At 42.1% G+C, this 21,763-nt stretch overlaps 1 protein-coding gene across 1 annotated transcript in view; it reads right to left on the bottom strand.

Moving 5' to 3' along the window:
• Positions 1-21,763, bottom strand: part of slco5a1 (solute carrier organic anion transporter family member 5A1) — a 42,455-nt gene that overhangs the window by 18,226 nt on the left and 2,466 nt on the right. The window contains 6 exon segments of the mRNA XM_085173389.1: positions 3,197-3,220; positions 3,223-3,271; positions 3,273-3,299; positions 3,301-3,418; positions 3,519-3,631; positions 3,633-3,652. Of these exon segments, the coding sequence (XP_085029515.1) occupies positions 3,197-3,220; positions 3,223-3,271; positions 3,273-3,299; positions 3,301-3,418; positions 3,519-3,631; positions 3,633-3,652 (351 nt within the window).

The raw sequence follows: 21,763 nt of genomic DNA, 5'->3' as shown, positions 1-21,763 counted from the left end.
CTCCAAAGTCACCTTGAGCTGGAGCAAATCATCCTTTAAGAGTCTGTAGGGTTTCCTTTGATTATAACACTTATAAACAAGAGACAAAGTGAATAGAAAGAAAATACATTTGGGAAATGAAAATTTTTTTTTTTTTTTTTACTATTCAGAGGAAACACAAAGAGTCAGAAAACGTCCAACCAACTTAAGAAGTCAGGTCACAATATGTCAGTAAAGCTCCTTTATTCAAAAGAGAAAAAAATCATTAGATTATAATGACAGCCTTATATTTTAATCATGGAAATCTTGCTCTTGCTGCTCAGTCTTTCTTCTATCTCTACAGTCCTTTTCTCTCAGTATGAGTGTGTGTGTGGTCTGATCAGTCACATCTGGGCACAAAAGCGAGACTTGGAAAACCTTTTAGCTGGAGGTGGTTCGCCTACCCTCTGCGCAACCTGGCATCTCCAGTCTCTCCCTGCTAGTGTGTGTGTGTCCAGGGATTTTAAACAAAGGTTTTTACAGCCATGCGGCTCTCACGAGGGCTTCTTCTGACTCACACGCTTCAAAGCAAATACCACAAAGCAAAGCAGGAACAAAAGAAAGGGCAGAAAGAAAGTGATGTTGATTATCATCGCCTTTTATTAAAGGAGGTATTAGGAAGCCGGCCAGTAGACTAGATGACCACAGTGCCTAGATATGAGAATAGCAGTCTCAGTACTAATGCAACTGATCTTGTTGTAGGCGGGGAAATATTAGCAGCATCTGTCAGCATTATCCCAGATCAAAAGGTAGGAAAAGGAAAGTGACGCTAATTATTTCATTCCTGGGAGGCGTGCTGTAACGCTGTCTGCAGGGGGACAGATGGTGAAGTCCTGCTGGCATCTACAGCAGCTGCTCCCTCAATCAGACAGACCACTGGCTCACAAGAGTTGCCACATTTGCTTTTCTATTAGAATTTATTTGACGACATCGTCAAATTGTGTCATCTATTTGATCAAGCCAACCAACAAGGTTGAAACACACCGACACGTTAAGCGTCGTTAATAGTCGCGTGTCACATTTCGTGTTGGTTAAAGATATAGAACGACAATTTACCGCAGTTAGTAATGCAATGCACCGACCCTGTATCATTTTAGCTTAAGTCATTGCGCGCTACAGTGCTTAAAACTGATTTGAGAGGGTATAAATGCAAAACGCATATTTTGACATGAAATGACTCTATTCTTCAGACGGATGCTGACGTTTGGAGCTAAGAACTGAGTCTTGGAATCCGTTTTATCCTGTGAGAAATAAATGGCAGCTGAAATACCTGTGTGTGTATTTCACAGCATGCCAAGGTAATAAATGACATATTGAAACATGGCTGTAATACACAGTATGTGTCAGCAGTTGTTTATCCATAATGACAAACATTTCCATGGGGAACTGCATTCACGCAGCAGTAGACCAAGACCTGGAATTTTCCATAATCAAAAGTTTGTCCCTGTGATGTGTAAAAAAAATCAGTGTTAGCATTTTTCAGGGTTTGCTTATGATGTGAAGGGCACAACAAAAAAAAAGAAAAGAAAAAGATAGCTACTTCACTGCAGCATATCTTTCGCAGAAAGTGCTGAATTCGGGCTATGGACAAACAATCACACCTCAATTGAAGGACATGCACAGTACTGAAATACATTCCAGATCCAAACACTGAACCTCCCGAGGTCTGCGAAATTGGCCACAGTTTGCACAACAGACCAAAACATTGTGCTGAGACAAATAAAACAGCCGGAGAGCTAGCTGTGGGCTGATGAAGCTATAACGCATTCATCATCATTCCAGCACGCTTGCATCTCTCTGAGACGAAATCCTGTTCCGAATGCTCCGACGTACACATGGGGATTCATTTATAAGCGTGCAGAAACCTTAAATGCGTGTTCAAATTTACAGCTGTGATTTTCACATATGCGAACGTGCACTCCTCTGCAGCTCAGTCTGTCTAGTCCTGTGTGTGGAAATGTGACTGAACTCTCTTGAGAGCTCATTTAAAAGAGACGAGCGAAAGAGAGAGTGAGAGAGCTGTCTGACTGAGAGCAAAAATTGCACAAGAGGTAACTGGGAAACACTAGAGCAGGACTCAGCTAGAGGGCTCTTCCAGGGAAAGCCGGGAGATTCCTGGGGCATCTGGCTCAGAGATGACATAAACTAGAATCACCACTTTGTAGCTGGAAGCCTCCAAAAACCAGTCCAGTTGCAGTTTGCAATCATGTCCGTCTAGAGTCTAGACCGATATGTGATTTGTTGTGAAGAAGGAATTCATTGGGCGGGTCTTTAAAAAAAAAAATAAAAAAAAAAAAAAAAAAATCACATTTTTACCATTTTTAATTTTTTAGGGTTGTGCAAAAAACCACAATCCAGTCCCTCCCAGTTCATTTCATTCACATTCACAGCACAGTAACAGAAGTTTGATCACTGAAGTCGAATCAGTTCATCCTTAAGTGCGAGTAATCTTTGGTGGCAAAAGCAACTGATGGACTGCACGACGATGATAATCATGATTATTTGATTCAACACTGATTTTTAATGACCAAAAAAGGAGCACCGCTTTCACTTTTGCTACATTCCTTTTAAATTGTGCCAACTTGTGTTTGTACCTGTGCCAAACATTTGAATTTTCTTATAAATCTGTCTTTTAACATAGTATTACTCAACCAGGCAAGTGTAGGAAGCTTCAAGCAGCACAGTGCAGGGAACAGCTGCGATCAGCACATGCAGGCACCTGGTCGGTCCTAATTTAAGAAGTGCTTAATTTGCTTTTGCTTTGTGTTTTAATTGGCAGAGCATGTATTTTAAAATGGAGCTCATTTCATTGCAGGAAGCCAAAATTGTGACTATGATTAAAATTAAGTTCACTGTGCAGCCATACTGTCCTATGTGTGACCTTTAGACATGTTTACTGTTTATTTACTAAAGTTAATAGAACCTAAAGTCCACTAACACTTCCAAGGTTTACTGCTTCATTAGGCATCTATGTAGACACGCTCTTCCATCACTAATCGATAACATCTTTAAAGGAGAGTTCAGTGAACCTTGCACTACAATATAAAATGACTAATCCCAGTCATTGATTGAATTAAAGGCTGTTTGGACATCAGTAGCTCATTGGTCCTTTGTGTAAGGTACCTAGAGATCCGTCTATAAGGAATACTTAGTGAAAATAATGTTATCTGTTCCTCACCTTTAATATCCTTTCCAAAGCCATGGAGGAGGAAACATTTTGGCTTTTGCTATTGGACTTTTCCTTCATCACGTCATTCATCACTGGACACGTCACCCGGTGAGGCCAATCTTCTTCTTCTTCCTCTTCTTTTTGTGGCGTGGCGGCAGCTTTTTAGGGAAGGCAAACATGGGGAAGATGACCAGAAGCATAGCTATGGCACACAAGAGAAAACCACTCCACCTGAAAGGAAAAGAAAAATGAAAGTTTGATAAAGATATCTGAGAAAATACATGATCATATCACAGGACAGCGGCCACGAGGAAACGAGCTTCATATTTACCAGTTTCCAACAAACCGAGGATCATTCTGGTCTATGTTGACAACAGTCTTGGGGTCAACATAAAAGCCGATAAGGACGCCTCCAAGCAGGTAGCCAGCTGCGGGTCCAAGGGCTTCCCATCACATACATGATGGCTAGAAGAGGCACAGACAGAACAGTCAGAAGTCTGCAAAACAAACACTTTGCAGCTTTCATTAAACATTATCAGGTATTTGCAAGTTTTGATGAGCGTGAAGCCTGCAGCCAGCAAAGCCTACAAATTTCCACATTAATGCTTAATGACCGACTGTTCCCAGCAACTGACCTGCATCAGACCTGGAGGAGCTGTTCGTTACATCACCATTCATTATATCTTAAACACCTGCACTGAGATCAGTGGGAACTGCGCACCTACACCTCAGGTAATTTCTCACAGCTCATAAAGGATCTGGGGAAAAACAAAAGAAAAACAAAAACAAAGGTCTCACGATGACCTGTAGCTCTGACACACCAGCAGACCTTGTGTGGTTGAAACATTAACTCTCCGAGGTCTAAGACCATCAGTTAGAGAGCCAATCGTGCACCGTCTCTTTGTTTCAGGAAGAGGAAAACTCATTAAAGTTAGTTGGACAAGTGGAAAAACCTCCTGTGGACATCCAGCAGACATTTACCAGTCGGAATGAGGGGGCAAAACTTTCTATAATTACACCTGGAACACTGCTGCTAGCACTTAATAATTACTGTGTGTGTGTGTGTGTGTGTGTGTGTGTGTGTGTGTGTGTGTGTGTGTGTGTGTGTGTGTGTGTGAAAATGTTGCCGTGAATGACAAAATTCATACCCACATGTAGACTTTGCAGTTAGAGATTAAAATAGCTACAACCCATATGCTTCTGTTGCTCGTCTCCCACACACACACACACACACACACACACACACACACACACACCTACCAAAATGCTCAGATTTGTTGATTTGCGTCTCTGAACTGTGTGTTCACACATGCTGGTGTTTGCCGTTTGTGACACAGCTTGTGTTTAGCAGGAGAGGCAGCAGGTGTGCCGTGTGTCCACACAGCACCCAAAATATCAAATCTATCTCTGAGACCAAATGAACGCGTCTTCCTCAGCCAGATTACATAACACGCATGCACGCACACACACACATTATCCACCATGTAAGCTCGCCTTTGTCAGAATGGAAACTCAAACACCATTTCATCTCAGTCTGTTTAACCAAATGTTTCAGCTGCCGTGCCAACATTTGCATATAGCACCTTCATATTTTCATCCAAGCACTTTGGGTGGTTGTTTGGACATCGTTTCCTCTGTGGATTTTGGCCAGTAAAGTAGCAAAAAAAAAGAAAAAAAAAAAGAGTATTTCTAAAGCCCAAATCCTCATCAAAACTTAATTAAATCAAGGCTCCCTTAAATAAAAGCACTGAGTAAAAGAAGAAGAGAGGAAAACATTGCTCAACAGCCTCCTCTTGCCAACAACACACTTTTGTAAGCACAAGATGTAAGACAGCAATTCTCTGCGCTCAAAGTTTCTATATAAAAATATATTTTTTAAAATGTAATGAAAACAAACAACCTATACACATCTAAAAAAAAAACACATAACACATATATTAAATGTATAACAAAGTTGTGGGTGAGCCTGGAGATCTGTCAAGTTTTATTCCAATAAAATCTACATGAACTGAAGAATTTCCTCTCCAGACACCTAAAGCTTCTCCTGCCTTTTTCTCCCTTTATCACGTTTGATCTTTTTAACTCATTTCACTTTGTCGTTCTCATATCCTGCTGCCCAGAGAGTCGATTCACTGCCGCAAGTCAAAGCATTTACACAGTGCAACAGATATTAGCACCTGGAGACAATACAGTTCATTACAGTTGGCAGGGACAATAAGAGGTCTTATTGTGCCTTGGCTTTTGTGAAATTAAAAATGTCTCACACAAAACCACACATGAATTCTGGGAAATGTAGTGGAGTTTAAAGGACAAGGGTGAATGTGTAGGTAACGCCATTTTATAGATTGTTTGCAGATTCAAATTACCGTCACGATCCTCCCTCATAGTCGCACTGATTCATCTGCTGATCCATATTACAGGCTGATCTTCTTCTTCACTAAATATCAGTATCTGTCTTAAAAACTTCCTATCAGACAGACTCTAAATGTCACTATCAAGTACTGTAAGCTTGACAAACTTGAAGCAGACAAAGATTGGGTTGCAAAGCATTAATTAACCCATTTTCCAATTTCAAATATCCAAGAAAAGAAAATCCACAAATCATCTTTTTATTCACTGCCCATTACATTAGTCAATAAACTATATCTGTTCCATGGAAATACAGACAACTGTAATCTGTAGATAACGTCCATTAGCAATCTTTCTTGGTATAAGGGTATAGCTAAATAACTAGTCATAGTTCCAGTGTCTCACAGACCTTTCCATTGTCCCAAATATAACACACCACAGTTTAAACACCTTCTGGCTTGAGTCACAAATACACCAGGTGCATCCAACCAGCATGTTGTCATGCGAAAGTTAAGCACCAAGCATGGTCCTTTGATTGCCCTCCAACCTCAATCCTCGTCATATGTGGGGGTCCGGGTTACGACGGCCATATTTTATCCCCTTTGGGGGGGGATTGTGTCTGTCCTGCTACTCCATCTATCACGTTAACGCCGTTGTGCCTGACTGAAGGACAAAGGGCGGTCATAAACTGTACCTTAGTTCGTTGCCCTATCCTGCCCACTTGGCATAGGAGCCGAGATAGTTTAGATCAGCAGGTTGGGATGAAGGGATTGGAGGGCCGCATCCGGCCTGAAGGGCGACCGGGGCACAGGCATCGGATTGAGAAATATGCTGGCACAGCAGCAGCGCTCCATCAAAAACACGCACACAACACATGCTGCGGTGGCAGACGTCAGTGACTGCAGGGGTGCATGCCAAATGAGGAACGCATGGCACCAACAGGCTCATTTCACTGAATTACACAATGGACCTTCACCAGCGGCACCTGAAGGACAACATATTAAGACTTGATGTGGCTTTCTAGACATGTAGAGGTACCGCGTTACGAGCGCTACATTGCAGTTACTGGTTTATCACTCTTAGGTTAAACAAAGTCGGAATCTAATCATCCACGTGGTTATTCAGTTGACTTTCATGTAGGCTGAGGTAACGGCTCAGCCTTTATGGTTTCTAGGCCTCAAAAGATATAAACTGAGAATGTAGTCACACCGCATACATGTTAAAATACTCAAACAGAATCCAACATCAGCAACAAATTATCATCTGAGCCACACAATCTCAGGAAACACAATCACCCCAGCACCAAAAACAGCTCAACAAGAAGCACACAGTTTCAATTACAACTCAGTGACTTCACCGGCATCCAAGGTCAGCTCTCCCTGCATCTTAAAAACATTAACTCTAATGTGCATTCACCCGCAAGTGTGAAAGGAGGGAGGCAAGGTGCATTAAGGGTAAGAGTGACGGAGGAGTGAGGTTAGAGTTTTAAACTGCTTCACTGACACCAATTTAGCAGTTCAGCTCCAGTGTTTGTGATGGATGGACACAGCAGTGTCAGGCAGAGAGAAGAGAGAGATTTATTCAACAATAATCCAGAAAGAGAAAGGCAGTAAAGCAAGAAACCGTTTTATTTGTCTGCCAACCAGTCAAGCAGGAGTTTACACCCATGTCCGTCCAGACTTATAGTGCATGCAGAGGCTGCGAAGGAATTTAATAAGAAGGTATTAAGCATATGTATATCAATGCAAAAAGGAAAACGCAAAATAAAACAAGATGATTCTGCAGAAAAGTAAACAATGCTTTCAAAAATCAATGTTGCTGTAAAAAAGCTACAAATTCTAAAACGCTGGGGCAAGGTAGACCAAATGTGATGTATGGTCACAATATGTGAGACAGAGAGTGAGAATAAAGAGCGAACATCAAGAAACAGAAGGAGTACAAAGAAAAAAAGAAGAAGCTTGGGTGCAGTCTGCGGTGACTGATCCTGCTGTGTAACTGAGTGATAAAGCTTGCTCAGCAGCATCCCTCTTACATCTAACCTTCAGGGACCAGTTTTGCTCTGTTGTCTCCGCTCTGCCTCCTCCACACTGCCGGTTCCTTTGTATTCACGAGCAGCAGTGACTCATTCATAGCTCGTAGGAATGAATGAAGGCCAAAGAGAAAAAGAAGAATGAATTGAAAGAATTGGTGAGATGATTTTCACTGCACTCGGTCTTACTGCGTTTCAGCTTTTACGGCGTCATCTTTGGTAGTCACCAAGGCACCCGAAGCTGCTTGAATAGCTGCATGACAACGGACTTTCATCCATAAAAATGCAATGGCTTTTAGTGACCTTCCATCCCCCTCCCCCACGACCTCTCCTGACCTCGTGTTCTCCTCACCCCTCACCAATGAGACTCAGCCAGAGCAGCAGAGGATGCAGAGCCACAGGACCTGATGAGAAAGCACATTGCAGCTAATGAAGCAGCTCCCTGGTGGTCAAACTAATTAGCGCAGATTAATGATTTGATTTAAGCACATTGACGAAATAAAAAGGACAAGACTTGCATCGTCAGTGAGGTTAAAAGGTCGCACAGCTCCACACAGCCACATATACGAAACCAAACTCTATGCAGCGACGTTTACGCGCAGCCAAAGTAAAAGTCTCATTTGTTTTTCGGGAATTTATTTCTCTCCTGTGACCGTCCTGCAATAAAGGCTGTAGAGGTATGAGCCTCGCTCTGTAATCCTTCTCTTTCCAGCTCTCTGGCTGCAAAGCTTCGTTTCAATGAATTATGTAGCGCTCCACCTGGCCATTAGCCTACACCGCTCAGTCAGCCTCTAAACAAGCCCGGGAATGGATAGCAGGCAGCAAGCGAACGACCTTGGGTTTGTATTCAGCGCGTTATGTGGGAGCTGCCGATTCTCTAAAAAAGATGCAATCACGTTGTCTCGTGAGCGTTACTTGAGCTTTGCCACGTTGATTTATGTGGCGCTATACATCACACGTTAACTATTCACTCTAGCCTAGGATAACAATTGAGCCTCACACCTGCTGTACAGCAGGGGGGAAACTCAGAATGAATTATTCTACTTTATTTAATAACATCTACTTTATGCGATATGTCAGCACAGAATTTTGATTTGGTGCTCTGTGGGGTTCCTAAAGCTCTTTGGAAAGTGTAGTAGCTGTTTTTTGGGGGTTTTTGATAGATGATCTATGTGGCAGCTGCTGTTAGAAAAAGAGCCACAGAAGGGAAACGCTGCTCTATGTATCCCTGTATTATGGGGATCAGTTCAGTCATGTGACCTCCTCTCCAACCCCGAGAGACAAGAGGAGGAGAAAACACAATGAAATAGGGGAACGGCGGCATTGTCATGACAACTTGCTGACATAGCAGTGTCTTCTTACAAGTCCTAACCTTACAGTTTCACCCAAAGGGCACACATACACAAACAGAGTGAGGCCAGTGGGGCAGACTGCTTTAATATGCATGAGTTATTTATATGATACACACATACACAAAAAGGCATACATCTCTAAGTCCATTTATTATGTGTTGATGATCTTTTTCAGGATGGATGTGGTCCCAATTATAATGAAGTACACATTCGTCGTCACAGACTTGAAGGATGAGTTGCCTCTGCAAGACCATGCATGTTTTTGTGTTTAGTCCCAAGTGAATAATGGGGGAAAAGTTCTCTATACATACTTGAACAACTGCTTCCAGTCAGATAAGAACATTCAGGGAGGAGAATTAAATGGAAATCAAGAGACATACATGAACAGATAGAGAAAATGTGATGGAGTTCTGGCAGTGGAAATGCATGAGAATAAGGCATGAAAGGAAAAAAAAGCTGAAAGCAACATAATCACAACTGAGCTGACTATTACTAGCTGATTACATTTAATACACTTGCACATTCGCTGTGTTAGTAATATGAAATTATAAAGGAATGCCTTGTACTGCCAGCTCCTAGTTTCGGCAACCAAAACAGACTGACTACTTATTAAAGTCAAACACTGTCAAGCAGCCGGCAGATACCGTATCTGAGATAACAACATAAATCTGCGTGGGACACGCAAACAAAGCACAGCCTCATTTAATTGCATAGCTATACAGAACATTAAATCTGGACTTGTTTAATGATGCAAATCAGATCTATTAATACACATATCCATCTTTATATTTAAGGAATAGTAGGAATAGTGCTGGTACTCTATAAATGTTCTAGATAAAGTGAATGAAAACATGCTGAACAAGCAAGACTTTTCGATTCTCTTTATGAGATTTACACCTTTTTAAACTGTGTTTTCATTTGAATTTACAGTCAGGTGTCGAAAGCGGTGAAGATCTTAATGGATTAAATGGGGAAAACTTTGATCTAGCAGTACAGCAGCACAGCCGGGTACAGACCCAGACCAAAGTCTTTACCGGGAACCCTTCTGAACTGCACAATCAAAGCAGTACAGAAGGAAATCAACATTCAGGCCACCCGTTAGACTTCTGTACCACTTTACCTCCAGGCATTCCTGTGGAAGCCCCTTAAGCAGAGACATGACAAGTCACAAGGAGCACTAAGAACTTGATCTTCATCTCAAGCCTGCCTGTCTCCTCCATCCTCTTCTACGTTCTGTTTCTGTACAACAAACTATGAACGTTTTCGCCTAATCCAGCTGTGAAAAATGCTGCACAAGTTGCGTCGCTTTGAAACTGTGTTCTCTGTTATTACGTGTTATACCACAGCACTTTGCTGTGTAGGGTGCAGGAAAAATTCTAAATGTAATAAATTTTTCATGAAAGCTGCTACATGCAGGGGTTCCCCAAGCTCACTTGGCAAAATCAAATATTTAGAAAACGAGAGGGGGGGAAAAAAAGAACGAAAGGGGTTTTCTCTATTTTTAGCTGCTCCTCGGCTGCAGCAGAGAGCCTGAGATACAGTAGTCAGCCAGCCAGTGAGGCAAGACTTCATCCAGCCATGTATGCATACACGTTTATCTATTTATTTGAATTAGCATAAAGAAAAACATCCTAAAAGATGGGAATAAAAGATATTAACCGTTTTAATCAGACTGTCAGCAACGTCCAAAAAGAAATAGTGGCTCCAGCATGCCACTGCTCTCCCGTGGGAGCCGATCCACCCACACACAGCTTCATGCTAGCGTGCATTAGTTGCGTCACAGACCCAGTCTGACACCAAATGACCATTTTCTGCTGATTCCATTGCTGGCCTAAGGCTTCTAGGCCTGCACTGGCAGCAAAAGTCCTCAAATCTGCTGCTGCTGATCTTAAAAAAAAAAAGAAAAAAAAAAAAAAAAGAATCCACTCAAGGGGATGAAGCGATGAGAGAGCACAGCTGAAAAAGAATGCATGGGTAGGGTAAAAAGAAAGAAAAATCTCAAAATCATCTGGGAACATGACAAACCCAGCAAGCAACGCACATCAGGACTCAGCTCAGCTGCCCGCTCTTCCGTGATGTGTGAGTGGGCCTTCGAATGCAAATCTTCCCTGTGTAAGATTTTAAGTTTAAGTAATGCATGGGAAAACAAATCTGCTTAAGTAGGATTTCCTCTCTTAGAACCACTTTCCATTTACTGTAGTGCTGTTATTTATGGGTGAGTAATGTGTACCGTGTATTTTTTTGGCCATCCTCCCTTCAGTAAAACATGAAAAACAAAAACAAACCCTGCATTAAGCAGTGTACAATTACATATATGCAGTTAATTATTACTTATAAGTAAGCCATGACTTATTTACTTTAACTGTGATGCTGCAGCAGCTGCAAGAGTGTTTTTGTGAACACTGTTACAACTGAAAATCTTTCTTCTTCACAACCTGCCCTTGTGACAAGCCAATGAAAGCAACACGGTTCTCTTTAAATGGCTTAGTGATGAAATGTCATTCAGAGGCACACAGGCTTAAGAGAAACTGACTAATTCCACTGCGTCTCCTCCCTTTTTTATTCCTTTACTTTACTTCACTTACTCTCACAAGCCTTTCACGTGCTGCCACGTTTAGCAAATCCTTTTACTTAGCAGCCTAATCCATCATCATCTTTGGATTCTCCTCTTAATCCATCGTTCTTTGTGACTTCTCCTGCATTCACTTTACAAGATTTGAACAGAAAGTAGACAACTTTTTGTTTATCCAAGACTAAATGTTTATGGTTAATAAGTGAAGAGGTTTCTCTAAAAGGTAAAGAAACATTCAGATCAACACCTTGCAAAAAAATTGCAACAAAAATGTATGTGATTTATGAGATTAATGGTATAATTAAAGCCTGTGCTGTGACTTTGTGAATCATCACATAGAGAAACTTTTGAGCAGAGCTGTAGCATTTAAGGACATTTGAGGAGACCTTTACAGTACCTTCCTTTCATTTCTTCCCTGCCAACAGGAACATACTGGGGAAGGGTCCCAGATCCAGCCTGAAACGCAACAAGCTGTGTGTTTGCCTGTGCATAGATTATGTTCCAACATTTGAGAGGGTGGCAAATAATCTTTCAGCTGATGAGTGGCCATGAATGAGGCATCTGGGGGCTGAGGGTAGAACCACATTACACTTGGTGAAGCTGTGAATTCATTACAGCAGCGAGTTAGGTTTTCAGTGTGCCACAAGCTGGCACCTGCAGCTTTTCAGTTTCTGGAAATGACAGACATGGCACAGCAATCTGCTCCATGGCTCTAAAGCTATGCCCAGAATTTGGCATCCTCAATACATCCTCCACTAGTTACTTCTGCTACTCTTTTAAACCACAAAAATGCTCATTCCAACTCAAGAGCTTTTTAGAAAAAGAAAAAGTTTTGTTCATACTCAAACTGACGTTTCTAATAGTTAACAATTTCCCCCTTTATGACTTGGAAATTAATAATAATAATAATGATAATAATGGATTGGATTTATATAGCACTTTTCAAGGCACCCAAAGCGCGTTACAATGCCACTATTCATTCACTCTCACATTCACACACTGGTGGAGGCAAGCTACGGTTGTAACTACAGCTGCCCTGGGGCAGACTGACAGAAGCGAGGCTGCCATATTGCGCCATCGGCCCCTCTGGCCAAAACCAGTAGGCGGTAGGGTAAAGTGTCTTGCCCAAGGACACAACGACCCGGACAGAGAGCCCGGGGATCGAACCGGCGACCTTCCGGTTACAGATACGCTTCCCAACCCCCGTGAGCCACGGTCGCCCCAATCACACACACTAAGCTAATTCTTAAACAAACAAAAAAATCCTGCTGTTTTCATTCCTGTAGGTGTGTTTTGCAATTTACAGCCATTTAAGAACTCCTGAGACAATTTGATTTCTGGGTATCTTGAAGGATGACAGGCAATCGAATGATCTCTTAACAGGGTGAATATAATTAACACAGGAGAGCACGACGAGAGGATGTGAGGATTACATAGCACAGCCATGCTTTATTCAGATTTCATTAATTTGGTGTTACGCAAGTAAGAAAAGGACTGTGCTCTGCAGCAGTGCCTCCTACACACTGTGGCAGGAGAGTATGAAGCCATACTTGACGTTGAGGATGAGACTTTTCTGCCCTGCATTTTTTTTTCTTTTTTTGTAAGTGTAAGCTTGTAGGAAAAACAAGTGTACAAGCCTTCTGCGAATACTTACCCACGCTACCAGCCACCCCCCCCAAAAGCCCTCAATTCTAACCCACACCCCAACTGCAGGTGCACACTCACATTCATATATGTGTACTCCCTCTCCCCCAGGCAAGCATCCTGCCAGCTCTCAACAGCTGCTATCTCCAGGGTCACACACCTGGAGCCTACCAACTCCTTAAAACTAGGTACTCCCCCCCACATGTAAACAGAAACAAAAGTGTGAAAAATGAACATTTTCGTAGCATAAAGTGTCTGTGCTAAGCAGAGGGATCCTCCGTTGTACCTGTACACCTTCCAAACCCACTAACCTCGCCACAAAGAGCAAACTCAGCTGCTGCCAACATCTCAGGTCGAAGCTTGTCAAAACACTGCTTCTTCAGCGAACTGTATCACAGTTGCATGTGTAGCCTAATAGTCTGTGTTGCATAATGCACGACCAGATTAATGCTACATTTACAAGCTAAACAGAGCCTGGCAGCATCGCTGCGAGAGACAGATGAAAGCGTACAGCTAAATTCGCCCTTGTCATCTGTGCGGCTATCAGGCAACTTTTTGGTCATAATGCCTTATTTTTTTGGCGCTTCCCGAAAGGCGCGCCATTGTGCACAGTGCGTCCAATGGGGTTAGGTCAGAGAGCGTTTAAAGACATCCATCTCATCCCACAGAGCAGCTCTGGGAAGCTCAACACAGGATTTATGTCCATTTATAAACCATTATAAAAATAAATCACTTCTTGTGAAGAGAAAAAAAAAAGATCTGCTGGGTATCTGTATGGACAACAGCAACAGAAATATTTCATAAACAGCACTTTTTTTGTTCTCCACATGTTCTTGCACTTATGTAAATCCCATTAGCACTTTCTCCCTCCAGCCACCCTCCCTCGCTCACTCTCCATCTGAGAAAGCACAGGGGTCAAGAAGAACAATAGCCAGTCTACCGCTAAGAGGGCACAACACTGGAATGGAGTGAGATTTTTTTTCTCTCCCTCGTCTCTGTAGCAAAGCAACACTCCTAAAACACCCTGAAGCCTGCATCAACATGGAGATTGCACTGCGCAGAGGAGGTAGCATGCACAAGAAGGAGAGGAGGAAATGCAATTTAACTTGATGTGGTTGTACGGTGTCTGGCTGGTGTAACCCTGCGATCCCAAGAGAAAAGCCACTTACGTGGAAACCCAAAGCAGCTCCATCAGACAATGCGTCTTTCCGAGAACATGGCGTGTGCTAGCAGCAGTACTCTCTGTTCTGATGGCCATCGCAGGATATACTGCACCCCTGGTAGCAAACATCTGGCAATTATTGACGCCAATTCATTTCCGGACCGGACAAAACAGGCAACGGAAGGCCATGTTTCTCATCACGGTTATGATTAGCTTAACAGCAGAAAATACACAGAAATGATTTTGAGGGTTTTCATCCAGCAGCGATGAAAAGGAAGTGGCTACTTGCAGTTTTTAAGCAATAAAACACTTTCAGAAGGATCTGACAGCTGAGTGGAGCAAAAGCTATCCATATAAAAAGCTAAAGAAGTTGGGTGAGGATGATAGGTAACTTGTAACCACGAAAATGTTTTTTAGCAACTAAATATTCCAGAATAACCTATCATTAAATCGTGATCCAAGTCCTCAAATGGGGACTAGACCTTCTGCACAAGCTGTTTTCAGGCTTCAGAAATTTTGGTCTGTGACAGGAGACCAATCAGAGCTCTTTTTAAATTAGATCAGCTGAGATGAGTAATGTAAATCCAAAAAAGAGAGAGAGAGAGAGTGCAATAGGTTTAAAGTGAGGACTTTCACCTGGGAGAGCAAGGTTGCAATCCTGTTTAAGTCAGCTTTCAATTTAGCCCCTACAAAGAAGTGGTGCCAAAGTTAGAAAAGAGAGAGGAGAGCTGCAGGAGAAGCTTACTGCCTACTGCAGATTAATAATTAGGCATAAGTTAGATCCAGTCCTGAACAAATAACAAATGCGATACAGATAATCACTCTATTGAGGTGTCTATTAATTATGTTATACCCATAACACGGTCTTGTTTTCTACCACCAGTGTTCCCAATCCTCGACAGTGTTTCTGTGTTCTGAGAGTTTAACTACACCAAAAGGTCTTCTGAGAATTTCTTTTTAATTTGATTTCCAAAAACGAGTCAGGGATCAGTGAGGATGTGGTGGAACAACATGCACCAAAGAGGCAGCAAGAACAAAGCAAGCATTTCTTTCCCGCATAGCTGAAAACAAAAGGACTTCTAGCATTCTTCATATCACAAAAAACTCTGCTGGCATTTCCCCAGGAACCTTCCCACACTGTCAAAACAACCGGCCACCACACTGAAAAACAGCCACTGGTCAATGAGGTTAAGCAATAAATACGACACACTACAATTGCTGCGGTTAAAAACCTCCATGACTGGAGACAAATTATTATGCTCACATGAACTTTTTTTTTTTTTTAACGTCACTTTTTCTCTTCCTGATGCACTATTTGAAGCACACACTGTCATCAGTAGCACAACCACGCAGAGGTCAGTCGTTCACAGGCGCGTCATAGTAACAGTAGTAGTCCGAGCTGGCAGCCCCACAGAAAGGTCGCCTGCTCCTGAGTAACCCTGCAGGGCCAGTGTGGCATAATTTAAACCCTCCATGAGGACGGCAATGAAACGAGACCAGTTTTCTTTCTATATGTGTGCCAGTTTCTGACAGATCAATGTGTACCCTAAACTGATCCTGAAACCTGAGCCCGTCAGCCCAGAGGGGCAGAGAGGAGCGGGGAGAAGGCGGGGTCTCTGGGGACTTCACTGTTTGCCTGACTATGTGCACAACCTGCATTTGCTTTGGCTGCTGCTAAGCAGACCAGGACACACAATTTAATGAAACTGACTGAGTGAGCAGAGAAAGGGACGTGCCAGGTCCACGAGTGATAATCCTACATCAAAAAAATAAATACATAAACACAGTGAGGTTTAAACTGTAAACTTAACAGTCCATTCCTCTGTTGCCTCTCCAAGCTGCAGTACACGCACGCACTGCAGGAGAAAAGTCTGAGAGCAACTGTTCTTTCTAAATCTGTCAGAAAACACACCCCTTGTGTCCATGTGAGCATGTGTCTGTGTGTCAGCGTGCAGACAGCACTGCTGTTTAGGCCTCTCTTCATAAACTGGGCATCGCCTCCTTCATTTCCTATTCATCCTCCAGTGGCTTGATGCATGGTTTCCATGAGTACCTAATAAAAAATGAATAACTCAAAAAGACCAATAATGGTAACTGGGATGAAAGTTTCAGAGAGACCTCTGCACTGCAAATTACAGTACTTAATGCAGAGGCCGTGAGGATGACAGCTAGGAGGAATCAATTAACCTTATCCTGTATGTAAAGCAGGTAGCTAGCTACAAGCGCCAGAGACAGCAACGTCTAGACACCGAAAGGTTATTAAAGAACAACAGAGCATAAACAAAAGGTTTTAATATCAGTGTATTCTGTTTATTTTATTATAAAGTTAGCTCAAGCACGCCATTTGAAAGTTACTGTGGAATGCAGAAGGCAGTAAAATCAAACCCAGCATCTCAAGTTATTCCACGTCAATTACACCTTCTCTGCATCATTAGCTTGTAAATCACTGCGGTCATCAGTGGAGAGGGGAAAAAGACCCCATCTAATAAGCACAGGTTAAGCCACAGCCCAAAGGCTGGTATGGATGAAAAATTCAAAGACAAACACGATTACTGATTAGTTCTATGGATCTCTTTGGAGACATTTATAAAAAAAACAAAAACAATTTTCTCCTGTCTCCTTCCCCTTTAACCACAATTGGTCCTTCCTCCCCTCCCTTCTTGTTATAAGGGAGTTTTTCCTTCCAACTTTCGCCTAGTGCTTGCTCATAGGGATCATCTGATTGTTAAGGGTTTGTAGGGTCTTTACTTTTAACTATAAGGTGCTTTGAGGTAGTTTTACTTATAGAGAACAAGTCACAACAACAGCTGAGTAAACTGAACAGAAATAACAAGAACAAAAGTGTTTCAAATACATCTTTCTTTCATTCATCTATTGCAAATGATTATTCTGCCACACAACAGTACACACTGCAACGAGCCACCATCACACAAATGAAGTGACTTCCCAGACAAACGTTCACCATAGTAACACCAAGAATGGTATGCTGTAAATCTGTCCGAGTGAAAGAAGAGGAAAGACAAGAGGAAAGGTAGTAGCCCCTGTGTCCGTCCAAGTCATGTCTTTAGAAAACAGACGAGAGCGGCAAAACACACCATAAATGCTACACTGATGTCACCATTTGCTCTGAACGTAGAGCAAAAAAGGTAAAGTTCAGACACCGTGCCTATTATATTACCCCAGAGATGTGGGGCCGGAGTTGAGAAATGGAGTGATGGGCTCTGTGTACTCATGCAGACACAAAGACACGCATCATATATACAGCTCTCTTACACATGTGCATGCCTTCTCTCTCTCCAAGGACACCAGAAGTACCCTTCAACGTAAAGCATGTTGTCCTACAAAAGAGAGCAACTCCTCCCCTCTGAGGCAGAGCAAATTGAGATGGGGTTTACATTAATGGGTTTGAAGGGGGGAGAAAAAGCACCGCAAGGTAAGTTTAAGGGGAGGCTTCTTCTAGATGTGGGTTAGCCTATATTTTTACAAAATGATTTTCTGGGTGAAAACCTGCAGTCCTGCTGTAAGGTCTCTTCTCCTTCCTCTGTTCAGGTTATGTTTACACTCAAACTCACAAGAAAGCATGATAAGCCATCGCTGTCTAGACTCTGAAAGATAAGAGTTCTCAAAGTGGATACTACTGAAACTGCGTTACCATAGTTCTCTGGGGATCTACAATACAAATAACGTACATTTTTTCCCCGATTATCTGCTCCCTCTGACATGTCAGAACATGTCTGGTTTTTCCAAACAATGCTTTACTGGAGTGAACAGATTATCCCTTTGTGAGCTCTCTCAAAATAGCCATCAAGGTCATCAGAGCAAGCACTGCTTTTGATGGAAATCTGCACAAAGGGACGTCTTGAGCAGGACGACTCAGGGAGCATATTGAGCCCTTATGCAGCTGCTGCGGAAATACCTTAGTAGGATGAAGGCGAAGCAAGTTGGTTTCTGAGACCATTTGGGCCTTGTTTTTGTGGATGGTTCGATAGCTATGCTGCAATGAGTCGCTGTGATGAAGGGATCTGATCAATACTGGGTCTCGAGGGCAACAGTGCAGGCAGCAGAGCGGACTGATGCTCTGTAGGCTGCGCAATGCTGAAATAACTGGGCCAGCAACAGCAGCGTGGCTAATGATGTGAATTAATTTCAGTGGTAAAATAGGCACTAATTTCAAAAGTACTAGTAGTCAGCTGTCACTGAAACAGATGCTCATGCACACCAGTGAACATATAATCAACAATTTTGATGACAAAAAGTGGACAAATCAAGTAAAACAGTCAGTGGTTCAAGAGTTTTGAACAGTTATACAAAACAACCATATATTCTCTGTATCTCCGAATGCCTGTTTTCAACTTTCATCTGATGTTTTTGGTGTAAAAAATCAAAAATGTAATGAATAGATTGCATGACACAAATGTTACAGAGTTAGGCTACGTTCACATTGCAGGCGAAAGCGCATCAAATCCGACTTTTTTGACCCTATGCCAGCAGTCCCCAACCATTTTTACGCCACGGACCGGTTTATGCCCAACAATATTTTCATGGACCGGCCTTTAAGGTGTCGCGGATAAATACAACAAAATAAAACTAGTACTGGTACCGAAAAAAAGAAAATTTATTCATAACACACGTGAAAAGACAGAGGAAAACCGAGTAAACGATAAAAACGATAACAAAATAACGCTGAAAACCGCTAAAAACCCTGAAAACTATACATTTCACACCTGAGCCTCAACTCTCGCAGCCCGGTACCAAACGACTCACGGACCGGTACCGGTACGAGGCCCGGGGGTTGGAGACCGCTGCCCTATGGGACCCATATCCGATCATGGTATGACAGTGTGAACAGCACAAATCCAATATTTTCAAATCCGATCTGGGTCACTTTCGTATGCGGTACTGGATCCGATATATATCTGATGTTTTAGAAAGTGACTGCTGTTTGAATGGTCAGGTCGCATTAAATCTGTCTTCTACGTCACTGACACAAAACAGTGACGTAGAAGAACAGTGATGCTTCTCCGGCGCCAATTATCAGCGCTGGAGAAGCGCCCGATAAGACATTGCGAACGCTTTCTGGCCATCCCGTGTAGATGTTAGTGAAACAGCTGGGAAGACAACGTTGGAGAAACATGAACATTTTATTTGTACTGTATAATCTGCAGATTCTGACAGAAATCTGCAACTATCCTTTGAAGCACCGCTCCTCTAAAACAGCAATAAGGATAATTATTAGGCCATATGTAAATAACAAAATAACTTTATAACTTAAAGCAAAATTGGGAAACGTAAAGTCTGAAACAAGTCTTTATATTAAGGGCCATCAGTCAAACAATACTAGTTGGTCTTGGTCTATACCAGGGGTCGGCAACCTGCGACTCCGGAGCCGCATGCGGCTCTTTAGTCCTTATTTTGCGGCTCCAGGTGGTTTGGGAAAATAAATTAGAAGTATTTAGCTGAAGTGTATTTTATTTGTGTTTAGTTCTTTTTTTTAACTTGTAATTCTAAATCGGAAGATTATTGTGATTTTGAAATATGAAAATAAAATTCTATCTTATTATTTTTTTCATCACTCAAAATAAGCGTCACACTCGCGGAAGCCGGTATACCCGCTGAAACGCCGTGCATTTATCGAGATTTTCAACCCCAGGTAGGCCAATTATGGATCTTCGAATCCACATTATGTCGGCAGCTGAAACTATGTTAAAACAAACATCGCTCACACCTCACAGATGACAGCTTACAGTCCTGCATAAAGATGAAAGTGACTTCGTACCACGGCAGACCCGCTGATTTTCAGCATTTCTTTATTGACCACTTTTCACACGTGGTTGCTGTACACATACAGCCGGCTGTAGCGTTTCAGCTCACAGCCCAACAACACAACAGCAAAGAGAGCACAGACTTTAAGGCGGCAAGGCGTGATTCCTGCTCAGGTGCATCCGACTCCCCTGCAGCGGCACTGCAGACCACGCCCCGCCACACACATTAACTAGGTAAAATACATATTTAGGCAGAATTTTGCAAATATCTATTTTTCATTTTTTTTAGCAGCATAGAGCTTTTTTTTCCAATTATTTTTTAAAAGTCAGCTCAAGGCTCCAAAAGCCCAAAGTCGATATAAGGGTGGCGGCTCACAACAGTTTTTGTTTGCTACATGGATCATTTTACTTCAGCTGGGTGTCTTTCCTTTTGTTATATTTCTTTAAGAATTCAAAATGTGTTAATTACATAAATAAAATGTAATTTTCTCTGTAGCACTTCATGGATTTCATAAGCAACACACCTTAGTTGCTCTGTGGATTCTTTTAAAAAGCGGTTAAAAACATTTCTGTTCAAACAAGCCTTTTGTTGATCTACATATTTTATATTCTTTACATTCTTTACATTTGATCTTTTACATTGTGTATAATGTCTATTGATTGTATTTGTTTAATTTAATACTTGTGTACAGCGCTTTGTGACTGTCTGTCTGTGAAAAGCGCTTAATAAATAAACTTTACTTACTTAACTTATTCACACAAAGCATAAAGGTAAAAAAATATATATATAAAGTGTTATCTTCATTTTAGATTTCAAAAAGTATTTGCAGCTCCCAATGCTTTCTTTTGCGTGGAAACTGGGTCCAAGTGGCTCTTTGGGTGTTAAAGGTTGCTGACCCCTGGTTTATACAGAGCGCGTTGTGTGTGACCTCTTCTTTTGCGCATGCGGGCCGTTTTGAGGGTTCACATAAGAGCGCGTTTGCTGTCACATTTTATTTGTAGTGTGAACAAGCAGACAAAAAAAAATTCGGATTTGATCAAAAAATCGGATTTGAGCATTAAGACCTGCAGTGTGAACGTAGCCTTAGTGGCCGTCTCCAAGACTGAAGGGTGCCCCATGTCCCGGTAACCCAGCTACAGTGCACATATAGGATTACTACAGTCATAAGCTACTCCGTGAGCTATTTAGAGTATGCGATACATCCATATAAATCCAATTAATCTGAGCAAACACATTAAGAGACGGGTAAAGCCCCGACACAGATAAATAAAAGGAAACCTGTGAAGAAGTACACATAAGAACAGAGAAAACAGTCTGCTAACACCTCGAACACAACCTTGTCTTTTCTGGCTTCTTCATACACACACACAAAACTTGGAGAAAACACGCACACACAGAGCCAGTTCTGGTCCATTAATCATAAGCAACCTAGTTCTGCTTCTTGGTACAGATTCATCTCTCGTGTGCCTCTGGCCCAAGGTTGACTTTGCAGTCTCTGTATTTACCTCAGCGTGGTGCAGAGGTCACATGGCGTAGAGGTTTAAATCAGAAGAACAGAGCGTGAGCGTGGGGGATAAAATCTTGAGGTATAAACGCATGCATTGTAAAAATCACATGACCCAACAAATTAAAAAGCAGTCTTTTAAATCTCTCGCAATATAAAATTATAACCTTTCAGCCTCAGACGTTCCCAACATCTAATCCA

The sequence above is a fragment of the Neolamprologus multifasciatus genome, chromosome 9 (genome assembly GCF_963576455.1).
Source record: "Neolamprologus multifasciatus chromosome 9, fNeoMul1.2, whole genome shotgun sequence".
Taxonomy (NCBI): domain Eukaryota; kingdom Metazoa; phylum Chordata; class Actinopteri; order Cichliformes; family Cichlidae; genus Neolamprologus; species Neolamprologus multifasciatus.
Note: the sequence above shows the minus strand (reverse complement) of the source record. Positions and strands in the feature narration are given on the sequence as shown.